General features: G+C 55.2%; 1 protein-coding gene across 6 annotated transcripts in view; it reads right to left on the bottom strand.

Annotated features, from left to right (window-relative positions):
* The window catches only part of Vav1 (vav guanine nucleotide exchange factor 1), a 48244-nt gene extending 23041 nt beyond the window's left edge, over positions 1 to 25203 (bottom strand). For 3 of the 6 annotated variants that reach the window (XM_078034733.1, XM_078034736.1, XM_078034739.1), the window contains exon 1: positions 24970 to 25203. In XM_078034733.1, the coding sequence (XP_077890859.1) occupies positions 24970 to 25173 (204 nt within the window). In that variant the 5' untranslated portion in view covers positions 25174 to 25203. The remainder of the gene's footprint in view (positions 1 to 24969) is intronic. The other 3 variants (XM_078034728.1, XM_078034755.1, XM_078034760.1) reach the window with 2 other exon arrangements.
* Positions 25204 to 26473: the final 1270 nt, after the last annotated feature.

Genomic DNA, 26473 nt, shown 5'->3' with positions numbered 1-26473 from the left:
CAGGCGTGGTTTCTGTGATGTTCTGGAGGCGTGGTGTCCCCCAGAGCTCACGCGAAACAGTGCCAGAATGTTCAGGGGTGGAATGGTTAGATCATGAGAGCTGCGACCTAATCCCCTTGAGTGGATTAACTGGGTGTCACTGTAGACCGTGGGGGTGCGGCAGAGGAAGTCGTCCCTGGGGGTGTGCCCTTGAGGTTGAAGTTTTGCCCTGGTGGCTGGAGCTGTCTCTGCTCCTGGCTGCCGTGTCCTGAGCTGCTTCTGTCCTGCTGCGCTGCAGGACCTTGGGCCCAGGCTGAGGGGTTGGCCAGCCTTGGACTGAGCCTCTGAGCCAGTGTTAACTGTTCCTCCTCCACGTTGCTCTTGTCAGGTCTTTTGGCCACAGCAATGAAAAACAATCTGACTGGTCATTTTCTTCTGGGCCTTTGTCCTGGGTTTGTGGACACATTTCCCTGGGTCTGCAGTGCTTCTCCCTCTCTCTGGGCCCTGGTCTCTTCTTTGCTATGGCGTTGGACTGGGACCCACCTTAATGACCTCATTTTTACTTCATTGCTCTGTAAAGATCCTAGCTCCAAATGTGTTCCAAAGTCCAGGCCTGAGGACTTCAGTGTGTGAATTTCAATCCAATCCACCGCACGGGGGAGGGGGGGGGGCGCGGGGAACTGCATTCTAAACAGAGGGCACAGCTGGGCAAAGGCCCTGAGGCAGACCAAGCCTAGGGTGTTGGTGCAGCAGCGCGGAGCCCGTGTGGCGGGAACACAGGAGGAGGGGGTGGAGCGTGTGTTATTAAAGAATTACCTGTCATTTAAACCTCTGTGTCTGTCATCATTGGACCTTAAGTGTCCCCAAAGGCCCTGAGGCTACAGGTTGTTGGCAACCTCAGTGAACCTCCCCCTCCCAGGTGGTCATCCCAGGTCTTCTCTCCCAGGGCTGGAAGGCTGACCATGGCGCCTCAATGTGGCCGCCCCAGGAACTGCACCGCCCCCCCCCCACCCCCCAGGTGCACAGGTCCCCAGGTCCCCACTCCAAGGCCACCTCCTCCATGAGGCCTCCTCCCACCACCTACTGGAAACCACACCCCACACTCGGCATCTTCTGCTTAGTCTGCTGTCCCTGACCGTCCACCTCCCCAAGTGAGATGCCAGCCTGAGGAGGCCGAGCCACGGTTTCCCCCATGGTGACATCCAGCACCTGCAGCAGGGTCCCGCAGGTAGCAAACAGGACACGTTTGACAAGTGGGCAGAGGTGGCGGCCTGGGAATCTGTCCCTCAGCAGTGAGAGAGGTATGCCTCACTCTGCTTCATGGTGGCGCATGTTTGACAAATGGAAGGACCACGGGAATCTTACCGAGGAGCCAGTTTATAAAGACCCCTCTTCCAACAATTCTCATGACACTGCAGATTTCGTCATGATTCTTCTATCTGTTGTGGGGACATACAAGCCGTGACTTGTGGCATTAGCCATGTAGACACTCTGGGGTGCCCGTAACTGCACCCAGACAAGGCAGCAGACAATCCACACAATCTAACCGCACCACAGGCCCCAGGTCCCCGTGTGTCCCTCTCCTTAACTCAGGTGATAAAGCAGCATACGGATTCGAGAGACTGATTCTAATTTCGAAAAAGCTTCTACTGCACACAAAACATTCCCAGGCGGTATCCCGCACCCCAGGGAGAGGTTCCAGGAAAGGAGGAGCCCGTCCACACAGCCCAGGCCACCACTGGGTCTGGCTTTAAGAAACTGCCCCAGCCCGAAACATTCAGCAACTCCAGTCTGCAGCCACCCACAGGACTTGCACCAGCAAACACACTGCAACTTGGAAAGCTCAGTCATCGCTGCCGTTTTTACCAGTAATTTTTTTTTTTTAATTAAGGGACAGCAATGTTATTTTGGACATAATGCTACTGCACACTCGATAGGCTACAGGATGTGTAAACACATCGTATGTGACTGAGAAACCCAAAGCTTCCTGTAACTCCCTTCCTCGCGGGGGTCTGGAACCTAACCTGCAAGTGCCTGCCGTCCTGAGCCTCCCCTGCAGCCCGACCGCATGATAATGTTTCTTGGAAGCATCGCCGGGGGTGTGCTGGGCACGGCCAGCTGAGTTGGCAGCCCTTTCCACCGACAGGAAGCAAGCTGAGATGGGGAGGGACATGCCCACAGCTGTTGACAGTGAGAATGAGTCTGTAGGGAGCCACAGGGCAGGGCCAAGCCGGTGGACTCTGGAGCCCACCTCTCGCCCCCAGCTGCCTCTCCTTGCCACCCGTAAGCACCCGCGTGGCTCCGTTTCCTGCACTCTGCAAAAGTAAGGCAGAACCTCCCAACCCTGAAAGGCATTCTTCTTCTTCTCATTTCTCAAGTAATGACACTGAGGCAGGGACTCAGCGGGGACACAACTCAGCCCGTGCTCAACCTGGACGCCTCCACTGCGCACGCGAACAGATTCCATACAGTCTCCATTGCGTAGTGGCTTCTTGGTATCCAGGACCCCCACAGACGCCAAAACCAAGGATGCTTGAGTCCCTAATGTAAAATGGCATGGTGTTTGCACAGGACCTCTGCGTATCTTCTCGTAGACTTTAAATCATCCCTAGATGAACAATGTAAATGTCATTTAAAAACAGTTGTTGTGTTGCATTGTTTAGGGAACGATGACAAGAGAAACATCTATACATGCTCAGTGCAGACCCAATTTTGTCCACATATTTTTAAAATCCGAGGTTGGTTGAATCAGAGGAGGCAGCACCCATAGGTGTCACCATCTCCCACATTTCCACCTTCCGATGGTATCTTCTTAATTGTAGCCACGTTCATCTGAAGCACTACATTTGGAACTGGACTCTAGATTTGGTTTAACAGAAATGAAGTGTATCTCAGAAGAGATATCTGCCAAGGTTGGTGGCATGTCTGAAACCCCAGCTACTTGGGAGGCTGAGGGAGGAGGATCACAAGTTCAAGGCCAACCTGGGAAACTTATCAAGAGCCTGTCTGAAAAATAAAAAGGGATTGGGTATGCAATTCAATGGCAGAACCTCCTAGGTTCAGTCCTCAGTACTGCAAGAGAGAGGGAGAGAGCAGGGACAGAGAAAGAGATCCTCTGCATCCTACTGTAAAAGGAAAAGCAAGACCATTACCTGTAAACAGAATTGCCTTAAAATCTCTGTTATACAATGTTATTAAACTCAAACAGATCTTGTTTCTTGCCTAAGGCTCTGACCCCAGGCTTGTTCTCTGTCGAAAGAGATTAGCAACTGTGAGAGAAACTTAAAAGACACAGTAGCAATTCCACAGCCATTTGTGATTTAAAAAAAAAAAAAGAGAGAGAGAGAGAGAAAAAATATCTTGTGACGGAGCCGGTTAGAAGGGAACTTCTGTAACCAGGTGAAGGTCATCTTCAAAAGCTCTAGAGAAAAGTGTTGCACCCAATAGTGAAATGCTGGAACAATTCCCTTTGACATGGGAACTGAGGTAAAGGTGCAGAGGGCTGGAGAGGGGTCTGGCTGTGCATCAAATTCTGCCACACTTGTACCCAACAGAGAAGCCAAACGGAAGAAGGAGAGAGGCACATTGGCAACCTTCACCGAAACTACTCCAGGCAACTCAGAAACTCCCCAAAATATATGGATACATCCCTACCAGTAACACAAGGTTTCTGAATGTAAAACCCATAGGCAAAGTCCGCTGCATGTCGGTACATACACCAGCAAACAGAAAATGCTGCCTAAAATATGATATTTTTCAAAATCCTGGAGTCAGCACCACTCGCCTATGGTGATAGAAATCAGAGCCCAGCCGTGGTTGCCGCAGGAGCAAGGGGAGGTGGCGAGGTTGACTCAAGAAGGCCACAAACGGCAACGGAGAGGCTCTGCATCTTGATAAGGGTGTGGGTTACACACGTGGGTGGCGCTGGGACTGATTGCAAGGCAAACCCAAGAACTCAGCAAGTCACCGGGAAAATCGGGCTTTGATTTAAAAAGGAAACCATTTAGCATTTGCCTAAAGATGTTAACCAAGCCACACACGGAACGGCTTATAAAGCTAACAAAAAGAAGTGTAGATCCTGTATGAAGAAAAGTGTCCTTGTGTTGAAGGACATGGGGAAAAAACTACATAAATAGAGTAGAATGTACACCAATTCTTATCAAGAAAGATTCAATTGTTTAAAATTTTTAACTCCAAGATTAAGCTCTAGAATCAGTGGAATTTCAGTTAAAATCCCAAGAGGATTTTTTATTGAATTTGATGCTTTAATCATATTTATGTGGGAAAATACAGAATCATGAATAGCCAAGACAGTCCTGTCCTAGGACAATCAAGGACAACCATTAATGTGATGATGATGGTAGCCAGCTTCCAAGAGAGCCCCAGAGTCCTTGGCTCCCCGTGTGCATGAGAATATAGGACCCACTTTTGTAATCCCCTCCCACAGTGAACCAAGACTGACCTTGTGTGATGAACAGATTACAGGGAAAGTAACAATAAGTGACTCTTCAAGCTCATAAACGTCCCTGTGGTTCCCACTCTGGCCTCTTGGGTTACTCATCAGCCGCCATACTGTGAGGCTGCTCAATCAGTCCTGTGGAGAGGCCCATGTGGCTGGGCCACCTGAGAAGCAGCTCCTGTGACTCCACTCAAGCCCTCACACCAGAGCAGCCCCTCCTGCTATCTGGCTTCAGCCTCATAGGAAACCCCAAAGGGGAGTTGCCCAGCTGAGCCACTTCAGAATTCCTGATCCAGATAGCACATGAGCATAATAAATGCTTTTTTTACACTCTCTCAATTTTTTGAAAATTGTGTTGCACAGTACTAACAAGGTGATATGGGATAAAGACAATAAACTGGTATAGAGAACTTATGCCTACTGAACCATGTCATAATTCAGGGACTAAGTGTGTAAAGGACTTAATATGTGAGCCCTTAACGTCTGGAAATTATCATTGTCATTATCACTATCATCATCACTATATCAACATCTCTGTCATCAGCATCAGCACCACCATCACCATCACTTTCACCACCATCACCATCTTCACCATCATCATCACCATCACCACCATCACCATCTTCACCACCATCACCATCTTCACCATCATCATCATCATCACCACCATCACCATCTTTATCACCACCATCATCATCACCATCACCATCTTCACCATCATCATCACCATCACCACCATCACCATCATCTTCATCATCATCATCTCAGCTCAGGCTAGGAGGCCCAGGAGCATTCATTGACCCGCATGTTTTTAAACTGGAAAGACCCCAGATGCCCACCAGTGTTCAACCTTCAGCTCCCAGAGAAAGGGAGACACCCAGAGAGGAAGAAGGCTCACTCCTGCCCCTTAGCCCTTAACTCTTCTCCTACTGCCTCTTTGTGGCAGAAGCCACAGTGATCTGCCAAAGTCGTGCTTTCTCTTGCATACTACAGAAAAGAGATTTATTTCCCACAGTCTCGAAGGCTGCTAGGAAGGAACAGGGCAACACCGACGTAATGACATCTGCACACACAGCTACTGTGCTCTACACTATGTGCGGTCCTTCCTTTATCCGCCTTTCTGTTGATAGACGTTTGGGTTGTTTCCATCATCGCGGTTCCTTGAACACTCCTCGCCGTTTCTTTTGATGGATTCATTTATTGGGGTGCCTCCCAGGAGGGGAACGTCTGCGTTCTGGGCAACACGTCTGGCTTTAGCACAGGCAGCCCAGCAGCGGTTCAAAGTGGCGGGACCCGCTGCCTCTCCCCCAGGATTGTAGGATTCCAGCGGCTCCACCTGCTCCTGGAATAACTACGTCTCTCTTTCGCCCTCTCGAGGTCAGGAGTAGGTTCATCTCCACCCGCTGTTCCAGGGCAGACCTGCCGTCCTAGCGAATTCACAGCAGCCCCGTGGTGGCACCAGGTGGTCACTGAGCAGTCCGAGAGCCCTGGGAGACCACCATCCTGAGGGCAGGCACCATCTCATCAGCCATCAAATCTCCAGTTCCGAGGAAGCCACCAACGAGAAGCAACGAGACGCAATCAAAAGGAGCATCTGCACACACATCAGAGCCCTGATTTACCTTTGCGCAAAATAGTTTCTTCCCCTTCCTTTTGTGGTCACCAGGGATAAGAAAGACTCCACCCCCGGTTCTTGCTAATTTGCATATCCCCTCCCCTGCCCATAGCTATTGGTTCAGAGATCACCACGTGGCCCAGTTTGAACCAATGAGAGTAGGGACCCCGGACCTAGGCTTCCTCTTCCAGGCCTGGGACTTCTACAAACCCTTAGTGGTGGAGGTGAGGTGAGAGGTTTGAAGCAGTTGCAGCCACTGGATGCCCCAAGGGGGAGATCTTGGAGTGGCCTGAAGCCTGAAGAAGGACCTACTGCAGAGAAATATCCAGTCGTCCATGACATCGTTGAAATTATTGAACCAAGCGCAGCCTAAAACCCACATATGATTTCTGTTGCATGAGTCAAACTTTCTTTATATGGTGTAAGACCCCGGGAGTTAGGACCTCATTAAGTTTTTTTCTGCAAAAGGCCAGGTAACAAAGTCCTTGGCTTTGCAGGACCGTGGTGGTGGTTATGGTTCCTCAGCTCTTGCCATTGCAGCCCCCACGGTTCCCTGGGGAACCCTGGCTGGGTCAGGTCCACGGGTCAGGGTTGCTGAGCCCTGAAGGGGGTCTTCTGTCTTTGCACATGGCTGAGGAGTGGGCTACTCCTGAAATGCTAACCCTGTCGAGCTGGAGGGAGGCAGAGCGACCCCCACAGGCCCTACCGTCTCCACCCGCCCGGTCTGCAGGCTGCAGCCGGCTCTTGCTTCCCTTTTTTTTTTTTTCTTCTGTTTTTAAAATAATATACTATATTTTTGGAGGAGCTCTAAGTTACAGCAAAGTTGAGCAGAAAGTACAGAGGGCCGCCAGGTACCCCTGCCCTACCAGGCACAGCCTTCCCACGGTCAGGTCCCCCACAGAGGAGTTCCTTTATTACAATCGATGAACCCACACTGACCCAGGACAGTCACATTCCACATTAGGGCTCTTTCCTGGGGTTGTCCGTTCTGTGGATTTGGACAAACATGTAAGGCCGTGTCTCCAGCATCACAGACTCACGCAGAAGAGTTTCCCTGTGCGCAAGTCCTCTGTGCCCTGCCGTCGCTCCCTGCCTTCCCAGCAACCTCTCTCTGGAGCAAGGTCTGGTTACCGTCTCCATAGTTCTGCCCTTCCTAGAATGTCAAGCGCTGGAACCCTAGGGTATATGAAATCTGCTGCAAATGTCTAGGTGCACAGGTTTTTGTGGGGGCATAAATTTCAACTCCTTTCATTAGGATATATATATTTTTTTCTTTTTTCAGTACTAGAGATTGAATGCAGGGATGCTCTACCACTGAGCTACAACCCTATTTTGAGACAGAGCCTCTAGCTGGAGGCCAGCTGGCTTTGAACTTGAGAACCTCCTGCCTCAGCCTTATGAATAGCTGGGATGACAGGCATGGGCTGTCACTGCGCATGCTTGGGCCTACAAGCAGCACACAAGTGCACCCTGTTCCACATCTTGCCTTCCCTGCCTCACTACAGACTCGTTTTCCCAAAGCTGTCTGGAGACAATCCCTCAAACACACACAAGCACGTGTGTACACATGAGCGTGCGCGCGCGCACACACACACACACACACACACACACACACACAGCAACATGGGCTCCATGGAAGCAGAATTCTCCTTGCTGCAGCCTCACACCTGCGACCTGTCTGGCACCTGGTAGATGCTCAGGAAGAGTTGTTGGAGGGATAAATTCCCATTTGACAGATGGGATAACTGAGGCTTCTGAGGGGGATATCACCTGCCCGGGGCCACAGAGGTAGGAATGGGGAACCAGATCCCAGCACACAGAACCCAGATGCCATGCCCCTAACCGGTGCGCCACCTTGCCTCTTTGAACCACACGAAGTCCCTTTGTGGGCTGTGGGCTGGCCCCACAGCAGACCAGCAGGTCATCAGAGGCGACTGAGCAGATGGCTATGTCTGGCCCAAGAGAGGAAATTCCCTTCTGACCTCAAGGGTATCAGCTGAGCTTTGAGACTGCTTCCCTTCAGTCATGTGATACCCCAAAGGGGGAAAGGGGGTATGATTCATCACCCCTCCAGGCTGGGGTGAGGCCAGCTACAAAAGGGGGCTCCCTCAGACAGCAGCAATGACTGTGGTTAGACCACCAGAAGGACTTCCCGGTAGCCTCAGGCATGCAAGAAAATGACAAAGGACTGGAGGCCCTTAAATGTAGCAGTTATGTGAGAACGATTCCTCTCTTTGGGGGGACAAAACTCTCAGCTCCCCTCCTCCTTCCTCCAGAACCTCAGAGATGGTCCCTGGGTTGGGCCAGCATTGTGCTCCTATGCAAATCAGCAGCAGGCACTGCTGGTGAAGCCAAGGCGCCCTCTTCCCCCTTTGCCACTGTGTTTCCCCTCAGCCCAGCCCTGCCCAAGACAGAGAGCAGGAAGGGCAGCAGGTCCCAGGCCTTCCTTCAGGGAAGCAGGGGGAGGGGGAGGCCTCTGCTGGGGGCTGGGCGGAGGGGACCCAGAGCTGAGCACCACACTGCTGTTGGCTCCCCCACCCACACCAGCCCCAGGGAGATGGCCGGAAACAGGAAATGCCTGTCACCAGGGCTTGGCTGGGGGAGATAGTGAGAGGGTGGAGGGGCCCCTGCACCAGCCCCTCAGACCCTGAATCTTGCAGGCTCAGGTTCCACATGCTACCCAGAGAAGGTGGGCATGCTGTGCCGCCTTTTCAAAGCTTGGAAGGGGGGGGCAGACTCTACAGACTTGGCCCTGCTTGCAAAGCGCCCTGTAAACCAGCCTCTTCTCCTCCCCCCTTCCACCCAGCCCACACTCAGGACGGGCTGCGCGGAGAGGCCACACGTGAATCTGGTGACTCCCAGTGCTGTCTCGGGGATCTTGGGCAGTCACTGGGCCTCTGGTGGCTCCGTTTACTTAGTCTGCACATCGGCAATGGAAATACCAGCCACATCCCCACTCAGCACCTGTTCCGAAGCCCGACCCTCCAAGACCCAGCACGCACTAATGCTGCAAGCATATATGGAGTGTCTACTGAATGCCAGGCCCTGGGGCCCAGGGGCAGCCACAGCAAACAGGGCCTTGTTCCCACAGGGCTTACAGGCTGGAGGGAGCCAGGCCCCAGCGGGTAGCAGTGGGCATCAGTGCCCAGTGACGGTGATGGTGAGCAGGGGTGCTAGACCCGTGCTTGTGGGGACATGGGGAGGCTCGGGTAAGGCTCTGGGGTGCTGGAGGGGGCAGGAGGGCAAGGCAGGCTGCCCCTCTGGGACACAGAGCTGGGGAGCCAGGAGGAGAGGTCTGCGCAGCCCAGAGTCCAGCGGTGCTTCTGCCTGGCACGAGTGTCCGTTTCCTAAGTAGAAAGACGCTCCAGGCCTTGCCCAGGCACTGTCTCGGGAGCGTGAAGCCTGTCCACACACAGGCCTGGGCCGGAACGATCGCAGCAGTTTACTGGTAACAGGCGGAAGGGGGATCCACCCAAATGTTCATGGACAGGAGCGTGGAGAAGCAGGTGTGTAGGCTGGGAATCCCTAAAACGACGATAGACGGGGCAGCTGTTCTTGTGTTTATCTCCGGGCTCTGTGTCACTGAGATTTCAAAAGCCAAGCATCCGCGCTCCGTCCAGGTCACTAGGGCCACGGTGGCCGGGGACTGTTGATCACCCAACAAACTGTGATGGATTTTTAGACTTCGAGGTCTGTCTCCCTCCAGCCTAAGACCCTGTGGGAACAAGGCCCTGTTTGCCGTGGCTACCCCTGGGCCCCAGTGCCTGGTATACAGTAGGCACTCAATATATGCTTGCTGCATCAATGCCCGATGGGGCTCAGCGGGTTGGGCTTTGCAGCGGGTTCTGAGCGGGGGATTTAGCTGGTATTTTCATTGCCGATGGGCAGACTAGGTAAAGGGAGCCACCTCAGGTATAATGCCTTGCCAGGATCCCTGTCTGAACCTAAAACTGGGAGGGATTTTTTTTTTTTTTAGATTTTGGATTTTGCAGATTTGGAAATATCTGCACATGCACAGTGAGTCATCTTGGGGATGACCCCAAGTCTAAACACAGAATTCTTTTGTTTCACATACACCTTAGACACACAGCGGAAAGAAAATTATGTACAATGTTTTGGATAATTGTGTCCATGAAACAAAAGCTTGTGTGCATTGAGGCTTCAGACTGCGGCATTACGTCGGCTGAAAAAGCTCCTGAGTTCGGATGACAGGTTTTTGGAGTAGGGATGCTCCACCTGTACACCACCCATCACTAACCAGGGGCGAAGCGCTGCTACCCACAACCCCAGGGCAAAACCCCAAACAGCCCCAAACACACAGACTCCAGCCCCACGCCCACAGAACACTGGGAGACGCACACCCATCAGCCAAAGCAGACAGGCGGGCGCAGGCAGGGCCCAGGGAGGGCAGGAGGGCAGAAGCTTGGGCGGAAGTGGCTGTGTCCAGTCTTTTATTGTTGGGCTGATGGCTCAGGTCTATAAATAGACTAAAATTTATCAATTCCTGCTTTAAATATCATTTGTCTGTTAGCACAGAGTCAGCACTCTGTATCGCAGGCTCAGCACCCGCCGAGTAAACCACACATCTCGGATTGAAATATTCAGGAAAAATTAAAAATCTGCCTCTGTGCTGACCCCGGATACACCTTTTTTTTTTTTTTTTTTTTTTTTTTTTTTTGGCCTGTGGTCACTCCCTAAACAGCACAGTGGAGCAACTATTTTCATTTTCATAGCATTTACATCAGATCAGGTATTCCGATTCACCCAGGGCTGGTCTAAAGCGCACGGGATTGCATTGTAGGTTCTATGCAAAGTCTGCGTCATCGACGCATATGAGGGACCTGACATCTGTTTATTTTGCTAACCCCGGGGGTCCTGGCACCCACCCCCTGCAGATACTAACAGCTAGGGGAGTTCTCTGCAGAGTCCCTCCCCTAAAACCAGGAGCACAGGAGACGTGGAGGCTGAGTGGAAAAGAAGGAAATAATTTAAACCACCGTTGGTCGATCATGCAAAATATACTCTCCGGCCACACTTGATAAAGAGAAGGAACAAAGGCAAATGCGTGCCCCTTGTACCCGTCAGTCCCACTCAGAGGCGGGAGGAGAAGAGCGCGGGGCAGGCTCTGGGTCATTCAGCTTCCCCCTCCCTGAGGTGACAAACGCTATGGAGGATCCGCGACAGCCACGTCCTGGTCCCAGGCCCTGGGAGGTGCACCTGTTAAGAAACGCACCTCGTGCCCCGCCCCCCGCCCCCAGGTTGAGCTCCTACTAGAGGGAGGCCACCCAGGAGTGACACGCACCCTCGTCAGTCCCCACCGCCGCGTGGTCCACGTCTGCGGATCCCACCAACCACGACGGGGACATTCAGAGAAAAATTTGCATGGGTCCTGAACTTGTCCAGACGCCTTTTCCTGCCCTTATCCCCCGGTGACCCCGCAGGGCAGCTGTCCACCGAGGCTGCGCACAGCTGGTCTAGGCAAATCCTGTGCCGCTCCCCACGAGGGACGGGAGCATCTGCGAACCTGGGTTTCCCTCGTGGGTCCCACAGGTAAGTAGGGGAAGGTGGGGGCCGTGCCAGGAGAGGTGCCAGTCTAAACAGGTCGTCCGGGAAGCTTGGGTGCAGAGAGGGACCTGGGACTCGAGGCTTGGAGGGTGTCTGGTGGTGGACTCGAGACGGAGGGCACAGTGACTGCGAAGGCCTGCCGGGGGCGGCGCCCTCGAGGCAGAACCAGGGGACACGGGAGGCAGGGGACCAAAGGTCAGCTCTTTCAAAACCGGAGCTGTGCCATTGAAAGGGAGCAACTGGCTGTCACCCCCAGCGCCCAGCTGCCTGCCAGATCTCCCCAAGTCCCCGAGGAGGAAGCCAGGAATGATTGATGCCTCTTGGAGTGTTTCTCCCAACTCCGCAGCCTCAGCCTCCCGCTGGCCGGAGGCAGGTCGGTCTGAGGGTGGCAGTCCCATGTCCCTTGGGATGCTCTGCAGCTGCCCCCGTTGAATGTACCCCTCGATGCCCACGTGTTGGAAGTCGACCCCGTGCGCGGTGTTGAGAGGTGGCCCTTGGAGAGGTGGCCAGGCATGGGCTCTGCCTCCCGGGTGGATGGGTGGGTTCTTACAGGGGTGGCCTCTGGTAGAGGGACGAGCTCGGCCTCCTCTTTCTGCCTCCGGTGCCTTCTCTCTGCAGCAGGAGGCCCTCCCCAGATGCGGCCGTGCTCTGGGGCTTCCCATCCTGGGAACCACCAGGGGAATCGGCCTCTGTCCTCTATCACCTTACACAAGGGAGCCTCCTCTGGGCCGAGGGAGGCGCTCAGTGGTAGAGAAATGATCCTGCAGGCAATTCCAGGCCCCACCAGGTCTTCTCACCACAGAGCTAAGAAGCTGCAGTTATTATGCCCTGTCTGAATTCCTGAGTCACAGAGTTGGAGAATTATAAGTAGTGGTATGTGACATCCATAAGCTTGGGGTGGTTTGTCTCAGAGCAACAGAGAAGCTAAGCATGACAGAGGTCTTTTGTGAAAATCAAAAGGGTTTATAAGCACAAAATCCTGAGAACAACCACACACATAGCACATGCTCAATAAATGAACCGTGGGTTGGTCGGTTGCCCTTTGTTATATTTTGTGAATTTCCTGCTGTAGTTTGACATGGGTTGTCTGCTCTGAAACTCATGCTGAGGCTTAATTCCTCAATGGGGCAGTGCTGGGGTCTTGGTGGGAAGTGCTGGGATCGTGGGGCAGAATCCCTCACGAATGGATCCGTGCCTTTATGTGGGAGTTTACTGGCTGTGGCAGACGCTCAGTCCCTTGCCTTTCTGCCTCCACCATGAGTTGAAAGAGCAAGGCTCCTACCACCTGCAACCTCTGATCTTGGGCCTCCCACCCTGCAGAACATGATCCCAAGTAACCCTCTTTCCTTTATACATCACCCAATCTCCGGTATTCTGTTACAGCAACAGAAAATGAACTAAGATGGAAAATTGGGACCGACCAGTGGGGTGTTGCTCTAACAAAACTCGAAAGTGCAGAAGCAGCTTTGGAACTGGGTAAAGGGTGAGACCTGGGGTGGTTTTGAAATAAATGCTAGAAAAAGACACTGTGTGTCTGGGTCCTCTCCACTCCATGGAAACGGTTCTTTGCAAAGTAACAAGACCGGGATGGGATGTTGACGCATTTTCTTCTTTTAGCCTCTTGACACTACCCTATCTGGCGATCCTCCCAGGTCACAGGATTCTCCTTATTCCTCCTCCCAACCTCTCTGTTGCCCTCCAGAGCCAGCCTCCGTTACTCTCTACTCTCCCAAAGGGCCTCCCCTGCTCCCCTGGGTTTATTGACCAGTCGTTCACAGGGACGGCTAGAAGCCCTTCGCGATTTTACAGCCGTCACCTTATTTGTTTTAAATTTTCTTTTGGTTGTTGACGGACCTTTATTTTATTCCTTTATTGATGGGTGGTGCCGAGACTCGAACCCAGTGCCTCCCACGTGTCAGGTGAGCGCTCCACCCCGGAGCCCCAGGCCAGCCCTGCTGCCTCACTTTTGATCCTTACCACAGTGTGAAAGGCAGGGACCCTCCCACCCCACGTGGGAAATGGGGGGCCTGAGTCACGGAGAGGTCACCTTTCCCCAGACCTCACAGCTGGACTGCAGCTGAGACCCCTGGGCCCCGGAGTAGTCCACCCCGACAGGAGCTGGTCAGTGTCAGCACGATGGACACTTGGGAGACGGGTCCTGCCCTGGGCGCTGTAGAGTCTCCCGGGGCTCCACCGTCAGGCACCCGTAGCTCACGCTGTCGGCTCTGGTGACAAGTGCATCCAGGCATCGCCAAATGTCCCACCGGAGGACAGAGCTGCTGCCACCCTGCCAGCCCCACATGGGAACTGGTACTGGCCACCATGCTGTGCTGCCCTGACCGGCCTGACCCGCGCGGTCCAGTCAGAACTCCCCGGGGCCCGGTCCTCCCATCTCCCCATCTCCGTGAACCTCATTCACGCAGCCTGAAGCTACAGATTCCTCCTCTTTTCATCCAATCCCTCAGCAAGTCTCACCAAAATCCGAGGTGGATCTGGAATTTGTGGACTCCTGATCTGAACCACCATCCCTAGTCACTAGGTGTCCACCCTCACCAACCTCCTTCTCCCAGGACACCGGCTGCCCCTCCCAACACACCACCACAGGGCCTTTGCACAGCCTCAGCCCTCCCTGCTCTGTGCAGACCTAGCTCCTCCTCCTCCAGGAAGCACGCCTCTCTTCTCCCCCCAGGGGGCTTCCGTCTGTTTCTTCTGCACCATTTATTACAATCTGCCAACGTTTCCTTGACCGGCCCCCTGCGGACTCTCTGTCGTGGGTGGTGTGGTGCCTCCCCTCCTAACTGAAGAGGTGACCACATCGAGTGCTTGGAACCTGTGAGTGTGACACTGTTTAACAAAAGCATTTTGCAAGATGTAGATCCCAGAGGCTCTGGACCTGAGGAGACGGTCCTGGCTGCCCAGGTGGCCCCCAAGTCAGCGGCGGGTCTTGAAGAGACACAGAGGGGAAGGCCCTGGGAGATGGCCATCAAGGAACACCCACGGTGGGCAGGAGTGGGAAGAGGCAGGGAAGGACTGTCCCCCGGCAGCCTCCACGGTCCCAGGCTGCGGGCTCCTGGGTTTCAGACTCCCGGCCTCTAGAACCTCGGGGGGGGGGGGGGGGGGGCACCGCCCCCGCCACTGGCTGAAACCAATGGCTGCGCTGACTCCAAGAAGCTGTGGGCTCTCCCCGGTCACGCCCCGGTCCCACTCGGGGACTCCTCAAGATAGGGAGACCGCTCCACCGAAAGAGTGGTCCTCACCCAGCGTGACCCTCCCCCAGGGGACACTTGGCAACGTCTGGAGACATTCCGAGGTCACAGCTGCAGGGTGAGGTGTCACAGGAGCCAAGGGAGCAGGGGCCAAGGGCCTGCCAATCATGCTGCTAAACAGAGCAGCCCCCAGCACAGGGCCAGCCCAGATGCCAGATGCAGAGGCTGGGAACCCGAGCCTCAGCTGGTGCTCGGGGCCAGGTGCACCCTGCTGTCCCCTGGCATCTTCTGCCACTCCTCCCCAACCCAGGGAGCAGGGAGGGGGGCAGCCAGCGCCAGCTCTTCTCCTAGTTGAAAGAGTTGGCTCAAGAATGGGGGGGGTCCCGGGCTGACAATCAGGACAAGGTGTGCTCAGCAACTGGCCGAGGCATGGATGTGGGACCTCGCCAGACACACATCTGTCACCGACTGGGGGTCGAGTGCTTACCCAGCGTGCAGGGGACCCTGGGTTCCATCCCTGGAAATGCACCCCCAAAATATCCTGCCCAGTGGACGTCAATCCTAGGGTTTGGGCTTGAGTCCCCAGGAAATGGACGCTTGTGATTTCCACTGCACTCAAAACTATGAAAACATCAGTGCGGGGCAGCTGGGGGCCTTGCCTGACTCTGTGGGGGGGAGAATGGCTAGAGACAGGAGGAGAATCCCCGGGAAAGCAGGATGAGGACAGAGAGGAGGGCCAGGGAGGTCCTGGGACGCCCTCTGAGCCCCGGCCGAACCCCAGGGCACAGTCACCACGGGAGGCCATGAGCATTTCTGACAAAGCCAGGCTCATTGGGTTTTTAGGTCACAAGATCAAAAGTTCCCGATTGAAATTTCTGCAGACTGAGGCCAGAACGTCCTCAGTCCTCAGATTTCTCCACCTAAACATCCTCCATGTCCCCCACTGTCCCCCAAGTGACCCCACGCCCACGTTCCTCCTGACGTCAGGTTTCAGAACCCGTCCCCGGTCTCACAGGAGGACAGTCCATCCCTCTATGTGGTAAGATTTCTGGAAACCCAGCTACGCCCATCCAAAACCTCCCGGTCCCGCCCGCTTCCTCATAGCCGAGGTGCTCGGGAGAGGGACAAAGAGCCCCTTTCAGCCCTCAAACACGTCCCCAACTACCACCTCCAGCTGGCACGCCAGCGCCTCCGGGAAGCCCATCCTGATGCCTCCCAGGGCGCGGGTGCACTCTGCTCCCTGAGCTCCGCCTTCCTCCCAGTGAGCACGGCCTACCGCGCGGCCTGGTCACCTGTGTCCTTCACCGGGGGATGCTCCAGGACCCAGCCCAGGGCCCCAGACAGAGAAAAGCCTGAGGTGGGTGGTGGCCACGGCGGGGTCACCTCCGTCATCGCCATCATCATCCCATCTCGCAAAGAACCCGGGGGTGAGAAGGCGTGGACACTGGCCCAACCCGCGTAGCCAAGCGGGTCCCGGCAGCCTGGGCCTTAGGGGCCGTGGGGTCCCGCGATCTCATTACTCGACCCTTGTTTTTGAGACTTGAAAGCGGCCACAGATGGCGCGTCCCCAAACGGCCTGACGTCCTAGCGGTGGAACATGGGCTATAAAATGAGGCGAGCTGGGTCGGAGCTGGTCCGTCCGTCCGTCCGTCCCTGCACTGAGTGAACGGACGGAGAGGACATTCTCACTTCGGATACAGAATTTCACAGGCACCTGCCGTGGGACAGGTGCTGTTCCAGCCGGGAACGCCGCTGCGGACCGGCACCGACCAGAGTTCTTGCCCTGACATCCCAGTGCAGGAGGCAGAAAATAAACAATTCAGTAAAAATGATGGCCCATCAGAGGGCAGTGATGGAGGAAAACAAAAAGAAGGGAGGAAGCTGGAGGGTGTGAGGAGGGGAGGAAACTGGGAGAGCTCTGGCAGGAAGCCCCAGGGGGCAAGAGGCCATCATGGAGCATACTGGGGGATGAGAGCTGGGAAGGTGGGGCACCTGTGCAAAGGCCCTGAGGCTGGGCCCAGCCTGGGTGTTGAGGCACAGCCCTAGTGTGTGTGGGGGGCAGAGGACGCTGGCGGAAAGGTGGGCGGAGGCCAAATGCACATGCCGCAGTCCAGCTGGGCACAATAACCGGGAGGTGACAAGCGACTTGAAGGTTGAAAAGGGAACTGCTTTATTGTGGGGAAACTCAGCGGGAACTGAGCGGGAACTCAAGGTAGCGGGAACCGCCTTATTGCAAAACAGCAGAGGTCTATATACCTAACTGATGACACACAGCTCAGTGACTCAATTAGCATCATCCAGTGACGGCAGCCAGCCAATAAGGAATCTCCACCATCCTAATGGCTCCGTGGCGTGGCCTCACAAGCCACTCCTCCTGGCAAACTGCCAGGCGCCATCTTGACTTGGCTTGCGGTCCCCAACATGCACAGGTCTTTGTAGACTTGTCTTGTTCACAAGGGCATGGAGGGCCATGGCAGGTCTTCCCAATGTCCCTAGGGAAAGTCCCCTGGGCCAGAGAGAAGGTCAGTAAACAAAACAGAAGGCACAGGAAGGCTGGGGCCCAGCGCTGGCCCCGCTCCCTCCCACTGGCCCTCACAGGCGCAGCCTGCTCCACGGCTCCCAGCAGGGCCCCGTCCCCAGCTGAAGTCTTCCCTCACCTTGTGGGGGTCTTCCTCAGAGCCAGCCAGGCCCCACTGTGACACTCTGTGGCCCTGCTACTCCACGTCCCCCAAGCCAGGCCCTTCCACTCCCCAGCGCCCAGCTTAGCCCCATCTCCCTTGAGCTGGACAGGCCGCGCCCAGGTTCTAGGCAACAGGACAACAGCGGGGCTAATGGCACCTCTTCCAACCTCGGCCCTCTTTCCTCCCCCTCTGGCTGGAGAGAGGCCAGGTCCAGGAGGTAAACGGAGCCTGAACCCTGGAGGGATTTTATAAAACAGGGCCACCCCCCTGCTACCTCCTAGGTGACGCAGACTGAACTGCAATGGGAGCAAGAAATGAACTTGCATTATCATTGAAGTGGTGCGGTTTGTTACAGCAGCTAACATAACACACGCTGGCTTATATATTCGAGTTGCCTACCAGCAACTCAAGCTTCATGAACTCAAATGAACAAAAACGACTCCCATTAATTCAGTACTTCACGTTGATCACTGAATTTAGAACTTGTCTTACCGTGTTTAACCTTCACACGGCTCTGAGATAAGATGCTATTAAGATCTCCATTTTTATAGAGAAGACCATCAGGGCTCTTATAGGCTAGAAGTTTTTTTTTTCTGTGCCAAGATCACAAGGCTGGTCAATACTTTACTTGAAATTGAAACCAGCCTAATATATAAAGAGCTTCTAAAAATCAATATGAACAAAGGCCAGCAGCCTTAGAAGGAAAACTTAGCAGGCAAGTGATATGATCAGATATCATCTCACAGAAAGAAAATACAAATTTCTCTAAAACACAGGAAAAGAGACAGCCTCACTTGGAATAGGAGAGTGCGACTTTGGCCATCAAGGGTTCCATTTATCACCCACCCGTTGGCAAAACGTCAAGAGCTGACAAAGAACAGTCTTCTGGGGAGGTGGTAGAGAAACAAGCTCTCTGAGTCGTGTCACTAGAAGGACCCATGTAGCAAGTCCCACCCACAGAACAAATTGGCAATATCTACCCCAAAACACACAGGATCATGCACTTTGACCCAGAAATCCCACTTCTGCAAATTTATCCCACGGCTATTCCTGCTCATGTGATAATAAACATGACAGTGATAATGACAGTTACATTCGACAGTTACATGTTTTTTTAAAACATATATTTAGTTGATGGACACAATAGCTTTCTTTCATTTATTTATTTTATGTGGTGCTGAGGATCAAACCCAGTGCCTCACCCATGTGAGGCAGGGTCTACCACTGAGCCGCAGCCCCGGCCCTAGGTTCTTTATAGTAAATATCTCTCTGATGACCATGCTTTATGATAGAGTTTTATTATTCCAATTTTATAGATGAGGAAATTGAGGCACAGAGCGGTTAAGTAACATGTCCATGATCACACAGTGAGGAAGATGAAAAATGGTTCATGGACAAGGTCTTTTTTTTTTTTTTTTTTTTTTTTTAGAAGCTGTAATTGTAGAATAAGGAAATTGTTTCCCCCTGGTCTTATAATTGACAAATTGTCCAAGCTGGGCACAGTGGCACACGCCTGTAATCCCAGCAGCTTGGGAGGATGAGGCGGGAGGATCATAAGTTCAAAGCCAGCCTCAGCAAAAGCAAGGCGCTAAGCAACTCAGTGAGACCCCGTCTCTAAACAAAATACAAAATAGGGCTGGGGATGGGGCTCAGTGGTGGAGGGCCCCTGGGTTCAATCCCCGGTAAATACCCCCCCAAAAAAAACATTTGTTCAGTTGGACAATGTGAAGATCTGATATATATGCGCACATTGTATTGTGATTGTCACCAATTAACTGACACATCTAATCCCCTCACATAGTTACCCTTCCTGTCATGTGTGTGTGTGTACGTGTGCCCACAGTGAAGACACTGAAAACCCTGGACAAGGTCACTGATTGTGCACTTGATATCACAGAGGCCTGGCAAAACCCAGCGTCCGTCCCAGGGGATGGTCAGTTCCAGGGGGGTCGGCCACACAATGGAATGCGGGTGTCACAGGAAACAAGGACCCGCACCAGGCTGGGGTCAAACCCCCACTCTGCTGTTTCCAGTCGGGTGACCTGGGACACACTCATGTCCCTGTGGAGGATGGGCGATAGCACTGTGGGCCTTGGTGGTTGTGGTGAGGATCTAAAGGCCGGTGGGCGGGGGGCGTTTAGTACCAGCACCTGAACACTTTTCCTGCCGAGGTCCGGGTAGCCAGCACCTTCAGTTCCCGCTGGCTGGCCCCTCGCCGAGGCCACCGTCCATGGGCAGTGAGCAAACCATAAAGGCTTGTTACGTGGGCTTAACATGCGCAGCAGCCTCGTCCTCAGCAAGGACTTCTGTGTGTCCATCCGGAAAGATCCCGAGGCAGCTACCCAGGGAGGAAAGTAGGAACAGAGCATCGGGTGGCGCAAGGGGGAGCAGCCTCATGTCCCTTAGGGCTGGGACAAGTGACGTCAGGCATGCTGTCACCGTGGGGCATCAAGGGCCCACTGACACACTCGGACGGTGACGGTCAAGCGCCCCAATCAAGACTCAGCCAAGGAGACCCACGAGGTGGCTGCCTGCGTCCCACGGCAGACCGCTGAGCAACCAACGGCTGTGCCGTGGGAGTAAAAGGAGTGTTCTCCTAAGCAGAGATCAACAGCCTGGCATCAGAAACACGGAAGCCAGTGAGGCTGTCATTGACCGTCACCAAGTTTCACCTGCCACACACAACCGTGCTGCTGTACCTTCACACAAATGGCCGTGCAGCAGGTGGGCTTCCCCCGGCCCCCCTCAAACCTAAGAGGTGCTGCTTACAGCATCTCAGGGGACACAGGCTCACTCAGGGACAGGAGTCCTGCAGCCCCACTCTCCGCTGAGGACCGTGGTTGACAAGGCACCATTATGGAGCACAGCGTGTAACTCAGGGCCTGGGCTGCCGCTGGCTGTGTGCGTGACAAAATCGACATATTAAAGGCAGCTCCCGTGTGGGGAGGCAGCTTCGAGCCAGGGCTGAGAGTTGGAGTGTCCCTGGGCAGCTTTTGATGTTGTCATATTTGAATCACAGATGTATTATTTAACCCGACAGCCAACCGCTTCCCAGATCCTCCGGGGCTCTCCGACCGGCCCAGGAGGCACAGTCTGGGGAGCCCAGGGGTGTGGGCACCGCTTTTCATACATTCCTTCCCACCATGAAGCCGGGCTTCTCCATCAGGCAGAGTAAGAGACCAGCCACCAACCCATGGGGACACGGCACGATGGCACCGCAGACTTTAATAAAACTTCTTTTAAAGTATGACTGTTTATTTCTGAAGTTTTCTATTTGCTGCTTTCAAACCCCAGTAGACGGCAGGTGAATCTACAGAAAGTGAGGCCCGAGGACCACGTCAGGGTGGACACCCGGGGCTGGACGGCTCCCTCCCTAGGGCATCCTGAACCTCCCAGGGGGCGGGCAGCTTCCCCACCTCCACCCCCCCCCAGCACCTTCCAATCTGCAAGGAAGAGAACCTGCCCCAGGCCCACGCCTCACTCATCTGTGGAAGCTAAAAAGTTGATCTGGTAGAAATAGAGAGGAGGGTGACTTCTAGAGATGGAAGGGGACGGGGACAGGGTGGGGACTGGCTGGAACAAGCCCAGCTGTTCTACAGCCCAGGGGCGACTGCAGTTTAAACCACCCATCCTGCATTTTATGAAGAATCACAGATTTGAAAGCTCCAAACACAAAGCAAGAGGAACGTGGAGAAATGGAAATGCTCATGACCCTGAACGGGTGGGTGCAGATCGACTGCATCGCATCCCACCGTAATACGGTGCCTGTACCCCACAAATAAGCACGAGGATCACGTGCCAATCCAAAAACCAAAATAAAATCTTTTAAAAAATTCAAGGAACTGGAAAAATACGTCTCCAGATTTTGCCAAATTCTGGGGACACGTGAGATGGGCGAAATCCCGCCCCCCCCAGAACCCCCACCCCCAGCTGGCTCACAGCCTCAGCCTCACACCCCACATCCTTTCCAGGAAGACCTCAGCCAGCTGGAGGGTGCCCGGCGCAGGCGGAGCGGCTCTGAACACCAGCACTGATCAGCACCCAGGGCCGTCTGCATCCACGATTCAGAATCACAGACGGGAACCTGAGGCTGGGGAGGGGCGGAGCGGGAAGTGGTGGCGCAGGATTTGAACCCAGGCGTGGCTCCCCAGGCCACTGACCCCCAGACCCCGGCTCTTACTGACCCACCAGCTCCCTCCCCCACCCTAAGTCACACTGTGCTTTGGTTTCTGGTACTTTGTGTTTTAGGGTTTTCCGCGGTGCTGGGGTTGGAACCCAGGGCCCCACATGCTAGGCCAGTGTTCCACCGCGGAGCTGCAGCCCCAGAGAAACACATTTTCTGTTGTTGTGGGAGATGGGGTCTCACTCTGTCGCCAGGCTGGCCTTGAGCTCCTGGGCTCCTGCAGTCCTCCTGCCTGGACCACAGGCACGCACAGCTGCACCCTGACCGCGGGCCACTGGGTTCCGGGCCGGGGACCTGGGCAGCCCCTGCCCCCACCCGAGTCTGAGGAGCCCCACATCCTGGTGGTGCCGCCCCCCAGTCCATCCCTTCCTCCGCAGGTCCTCGGCCTGCAAATCCATCTCTGCAGACTCGGCCTCCAGGACAGAAGAGGAGCAACTGTGATGTCCAGGTCTCTGTGCTGCCCGTCATGGCCACATCACTGGACCTCAGAGCGTCCCACCCCCTTCTGCAGCCTCACTCCCACCTGACCCACCTCACCACTCCCCCTGGCTGGGCCATCCCCGCCCGCCCGGCCTGGGGGCCTGTGCGTCTGTCTGCAGCTCCCTGTCCGTGCGCCTGTTCCTTCACCCCACACTTCCAAGCCCCCTCCCTGCTTTCCTTTCTTCAGAACACGACCACCTCCTGACGATCCAGGCATGTCCCTGCTAGAAGGCAGGTGCCTCCATAACAGGGGTTTGCGTGTCTAAGTCTCACTGTGCCCAGCACCAAGAACAGGGCCGGGCACACACAGTAATTGATGGATGGACAGCTGGCTGGTTGGCTGAGGAGCCCGGCTTGGTGGTGCACAGCTGTCATCCCCGTCACTCAGGACACTGAGGAGGAGTATGGCAAGTTCAATTCCAGCCTGGGCATCTGAGCAAGACCTTATCTCAAAATGAAAACTGACAGGGGATGGGGGTCTAGCCTGGTGAGCCCCTGGGCTCAATCCCCAGTACCAAAATGAATGAATGAATGAATGAATGGATGGATGAATGGATGAATGAATGAATGAATGAATGAATGAATGTTGTTAGGATGGAAAAATGGGTGGGTGATTGCATCGACGGATGGGTGGATGGAAATCGAACAGCTGGTTGGGTGAATGGATGGATGGATGGTTGTCTGGTTGGGTGGACGGATGGACGGATGGACGGCGGGTTGGGGGGATGGGTGATGAATGTCATTTCTTTCCTCCTCCTTGGAAACCACTGTGCGAAGGAGAAGGGCCGGGAATGAGAAGCGGGAGGAATGGGGAAGCACCTCGGCCCAGCCTCCACACCTCTATTTGTGCCATTACCCCTGAGGCTCCCCTTCCCATTCCCCACATCCTGTGGGCCAGGCATGGCGCTGCTTAAACTTGTTGACAGGCACCCAGAAACCAAGCTCCCCGTACACATCCCCACTGGGTACCAGGCACAGCAGGGGCAGGAAGGCACAGAGCCCCCAGACTGGGAGGGTCGGGGTATCCCCTGCCCAGCCTGGGCCTGCACCGCTGGGCACAGGAAGCCGGGCAAAGCCCAGTGCCGGTCCCTCTGACATCAAGCCTGACTCTGCTAGGCCAGGCCAACCCAGGGCCCTCAGCCCAGATCTCAGGGCTGGGGGCACCTTTTCCTGGCCCTTTGAGTTCAAGTGCATTTTGAGGGCCAGAGCTGGTTTCCCAACTCAGCCTGGTATGGAGGACTGGGGCTGCCACTGGAGGGCAGCTGCTCCCCTAGGGACTAGTGCCATAACTGCTTGCCCTTCAGAAAATCGGCTTCGGTGAAGACACACGGGGGGGGAAGTTCATCCTTAAATCTATCTGCTTTCCCGGTCACCATCATTAAAGCACTACAGGGCACCTTGACTCCCTGCCAGGGCTGGGCCTGACAGGTCTAGGGCTACCTTCTCATGCCCTGGAAGCGGGGGGTGGGGGAGGTTTAGGCAAATGTAGGCAAATTTGGGTGGCCTTTGGCCGGAGGGACGGCAGGAGAGGGCTCTGAGTTCCCTCTGCCTTTCAGGAAGGCCTGCCCAGTGGGGGAGGGCAATGCCCTGGCACCAAGGACACAGAGGAGAAGGCCCATGGCCCTGTCCCTAGGAAACCCCCCAGGAGTCCCCAGTGAACCCCACTGCCTGGACAATCACGTCCCCCCTCTTCCAGTTACATGGACAACCAGGAGGCCATGCCCCCGCTGGCCACAGCCCACCAGCCCAGCTGCTGGGGCTAAGACTCTTACCCTGCAGTGAGGGCTGAGGGCCAGGCAGCAGCTCTCCCCCGAACCCCAGAGCAGGGTCACGATGCTCAGACCTAGGGCAAGGCCATGTCTCCCAGACTAGGGACAGGACCATGTCCCTAAGGCTCAGGACAGGACCAGGTCCCCCTGATCCATGGCAGAGTCATGTCCTCTGAGACCCCGGGCCAGAGACATGTACCCTCAGCTCCCTGAACAGAACCATGTGCTCCAGGCCCCAGGAAGGCTGGGCTCCTAGCCCTGCACTGTGCCCTCTCCCAGGCAGCAGCATCCACTCAGCAGCCGTGGGGAAGCAGAGAAGGTACCCAAGAGACGACAGTCCTGCCACCACCCCCACCCCAACCACATTCAAATGGGGATTTGAATGTATTTCCTGAGCCCACCGGGGGCCTACGTCCCCGGAGCCTGGGCCCCTGCTCAAACCCCAGCAGAGAAAATGCCGTCCTTCTAGGCCCCCAACCCCAGGAACTGGTCCTGGCGGTCAGGACCAAGGCCTGCCTCGATGTCCCCATGGGATGGGTACAGAGAGGAAGTCCAGGGCCCCGATGCTGCAGCCCCCCACTAGACCTCACTGTCCCAGGCCCAGGCAGGAAGCCAAGGGGAAGGAAGATGCGAGGGGAAGGAAGGGGCCCGGGCCAGGGAGGAGGCACATGTGGGGGAGAAGTCGGTGGGGCCCCTCCCCCACAGCCAGGATCTGGGGGTCAACACAGGCGGAACCCCAGGCACCCTGGTGGCTACCCAGAGAGTTCCCAAGCCCCCCGACCCAGGACCCACCCAATGGTCCTAGGAGAGTCAGGTGGGGGCTGGAGGGTTAAGCCCCGATTGGCCATTCTCAGCTCGACTCAGGCCACCCACGCAGGGGACCTGCTACCCTCAGATGGGCCACCTGCTGGGCCGGCCCCCGGCCTGGAACCAGAACCCCCCCACACTTTGCTGGCCCTGATGCAGAGTGCTGCTTCTCCCCTCCTTCTCAGCCCAGGTCCCCCTATCCCGGCCAAGGCCAGGCGGCCTCACCTGAGACATCTGGGGGCGCAGGTTGACCTCTCGCAGGTTGATGGCCTGGGGCAGCAGGTTGTTGAGCAGCTGGCACAGGAGGACGCCATCCCGGAGGGCCTGCGCCAGCTCGCACACCTGGGCCCCCTCCCAGGTCACGCGGTGGCTGGGTGGCAGCACCCGGCACTGGATGAGCCAGTGGGTACACTGGCGCCACAGCTCCATGGCGGCCGAGGCCTGGGCCCGGCTGCCCGTGCACGCTCGCGGCCTCCACCACCCACCCGCCCGCCCTCCCGCCTGTGGAGCGACAACTAGGGCTACCACTTCCTCTTCTGTGCCTCTAACTGTCACTCCGGAGTGGGTGGAGGAGGAGGTGGAGGAGGAGGAGCTGTAGGGCGGAGAGGGAGCACCTGCAGCTCAGCCCCTCCCCACCCGGTCCACGCGGGATTGGCCTCCCTGTCCACCTCCCTCTCCACACAGGCCTGGACACCCGGGAGCAGGTAGTGCTGCAGGGCAACAATCCGGCTGGACTGTGAGGTCACTGCTTCCTCTTCAAGCCACCCCCTTGCAGTTAAGCAGTGCCACCTCTAACATGAACCCGAAATCCACCCACTTGTCACCTCTTCCTCTGCCTCCACCCTGGTCCGGCTCCTATCTACCCAGCCTGGATCAGTGCAGTCCCCTTTGCCTGGACCCTGACTCCAGCCTTGAACTCTCAGAGACTATCTTCCCTGCAACAGCCAGGGGGCGACCGTGAGCACCTGATCCAGGGCACTGTCCCTCCTCTACCCTCTATGGCTCGCACTTTCCTCTGGGCAAAAGCTCAAGTCCTCTTTGAAGCCCAGAAAGCTCTGGGGTCTTCCCAAACCTCCCCATTTCAAATTACAGCCTTCCCTCCATCCCATATCACCCTACATTAAGCTCGGATCACTACCCAACAAACCTGCTATTTATTATACAGTTTTCTCCTGTGTCTGTGGGTTACATATCCTTGGATTCAACCAACCACAGACTGAAAATGTCTCTACTGACCATGAGCAGGCTTTTTACTTGTCATTATTCTCTTAAAAAGACAAGTGTAACAACTATGTACACAGAATTGACATGGTAATCGGTAGGTATAGTAAGTCGTGCAGATATGAATTAAAGCATACTGCATGCTACACCTTTTATAGAAGGGACTGGGTTACCTGCAGATTTGCGAATCCTCAGGGGGTCTTGAAACACTCCCCGCAGTACTGAGAGATGATTGTGCTTATTTCTTCATTGTCTACTTGAGAATATGCGACTCTTTGCTTGCTGACCCCTCCCCCATCTAGCACTCAGCACAAACACGAGCTCCATAAATATCCGTTGGCTGTATTAATAAATGATCGAAAGCTCTCTTGTCTCCGCCTCGCGTTTATTCCAAATTCTTTCTCACCACGGCCATGGCCACCACCCAAATGGAAGCTACTATCATCCTGTCCTTAGGGACTTGGAGAGTGCCATTCATTAATCCATTCGTTTAGCCCTTCTCTTGTCA

The sequence above is a fragment of the Ictidomys tridecemlineatus genome, chromosome 2 (genome assembly GCF_052094955.1).
Source record: "Ictidomys tridecemlineatus isolate mIctTri1 chromosome 2, mIctTri1.hap1, whole genome shotgun sequence".
NCBI classification, from domain to species: Eukaryota; Metazoa; Chordata; class Mammalia; order Rodentia; family Sciuridae; genus Ictidomys; species Ictidomys tridecemlineatus.
The sequence above is the reverse complement of the archived record's forward strand: the minus strand, read 5'-3'. Positions and strand labels throughout refer to the sequence as shown.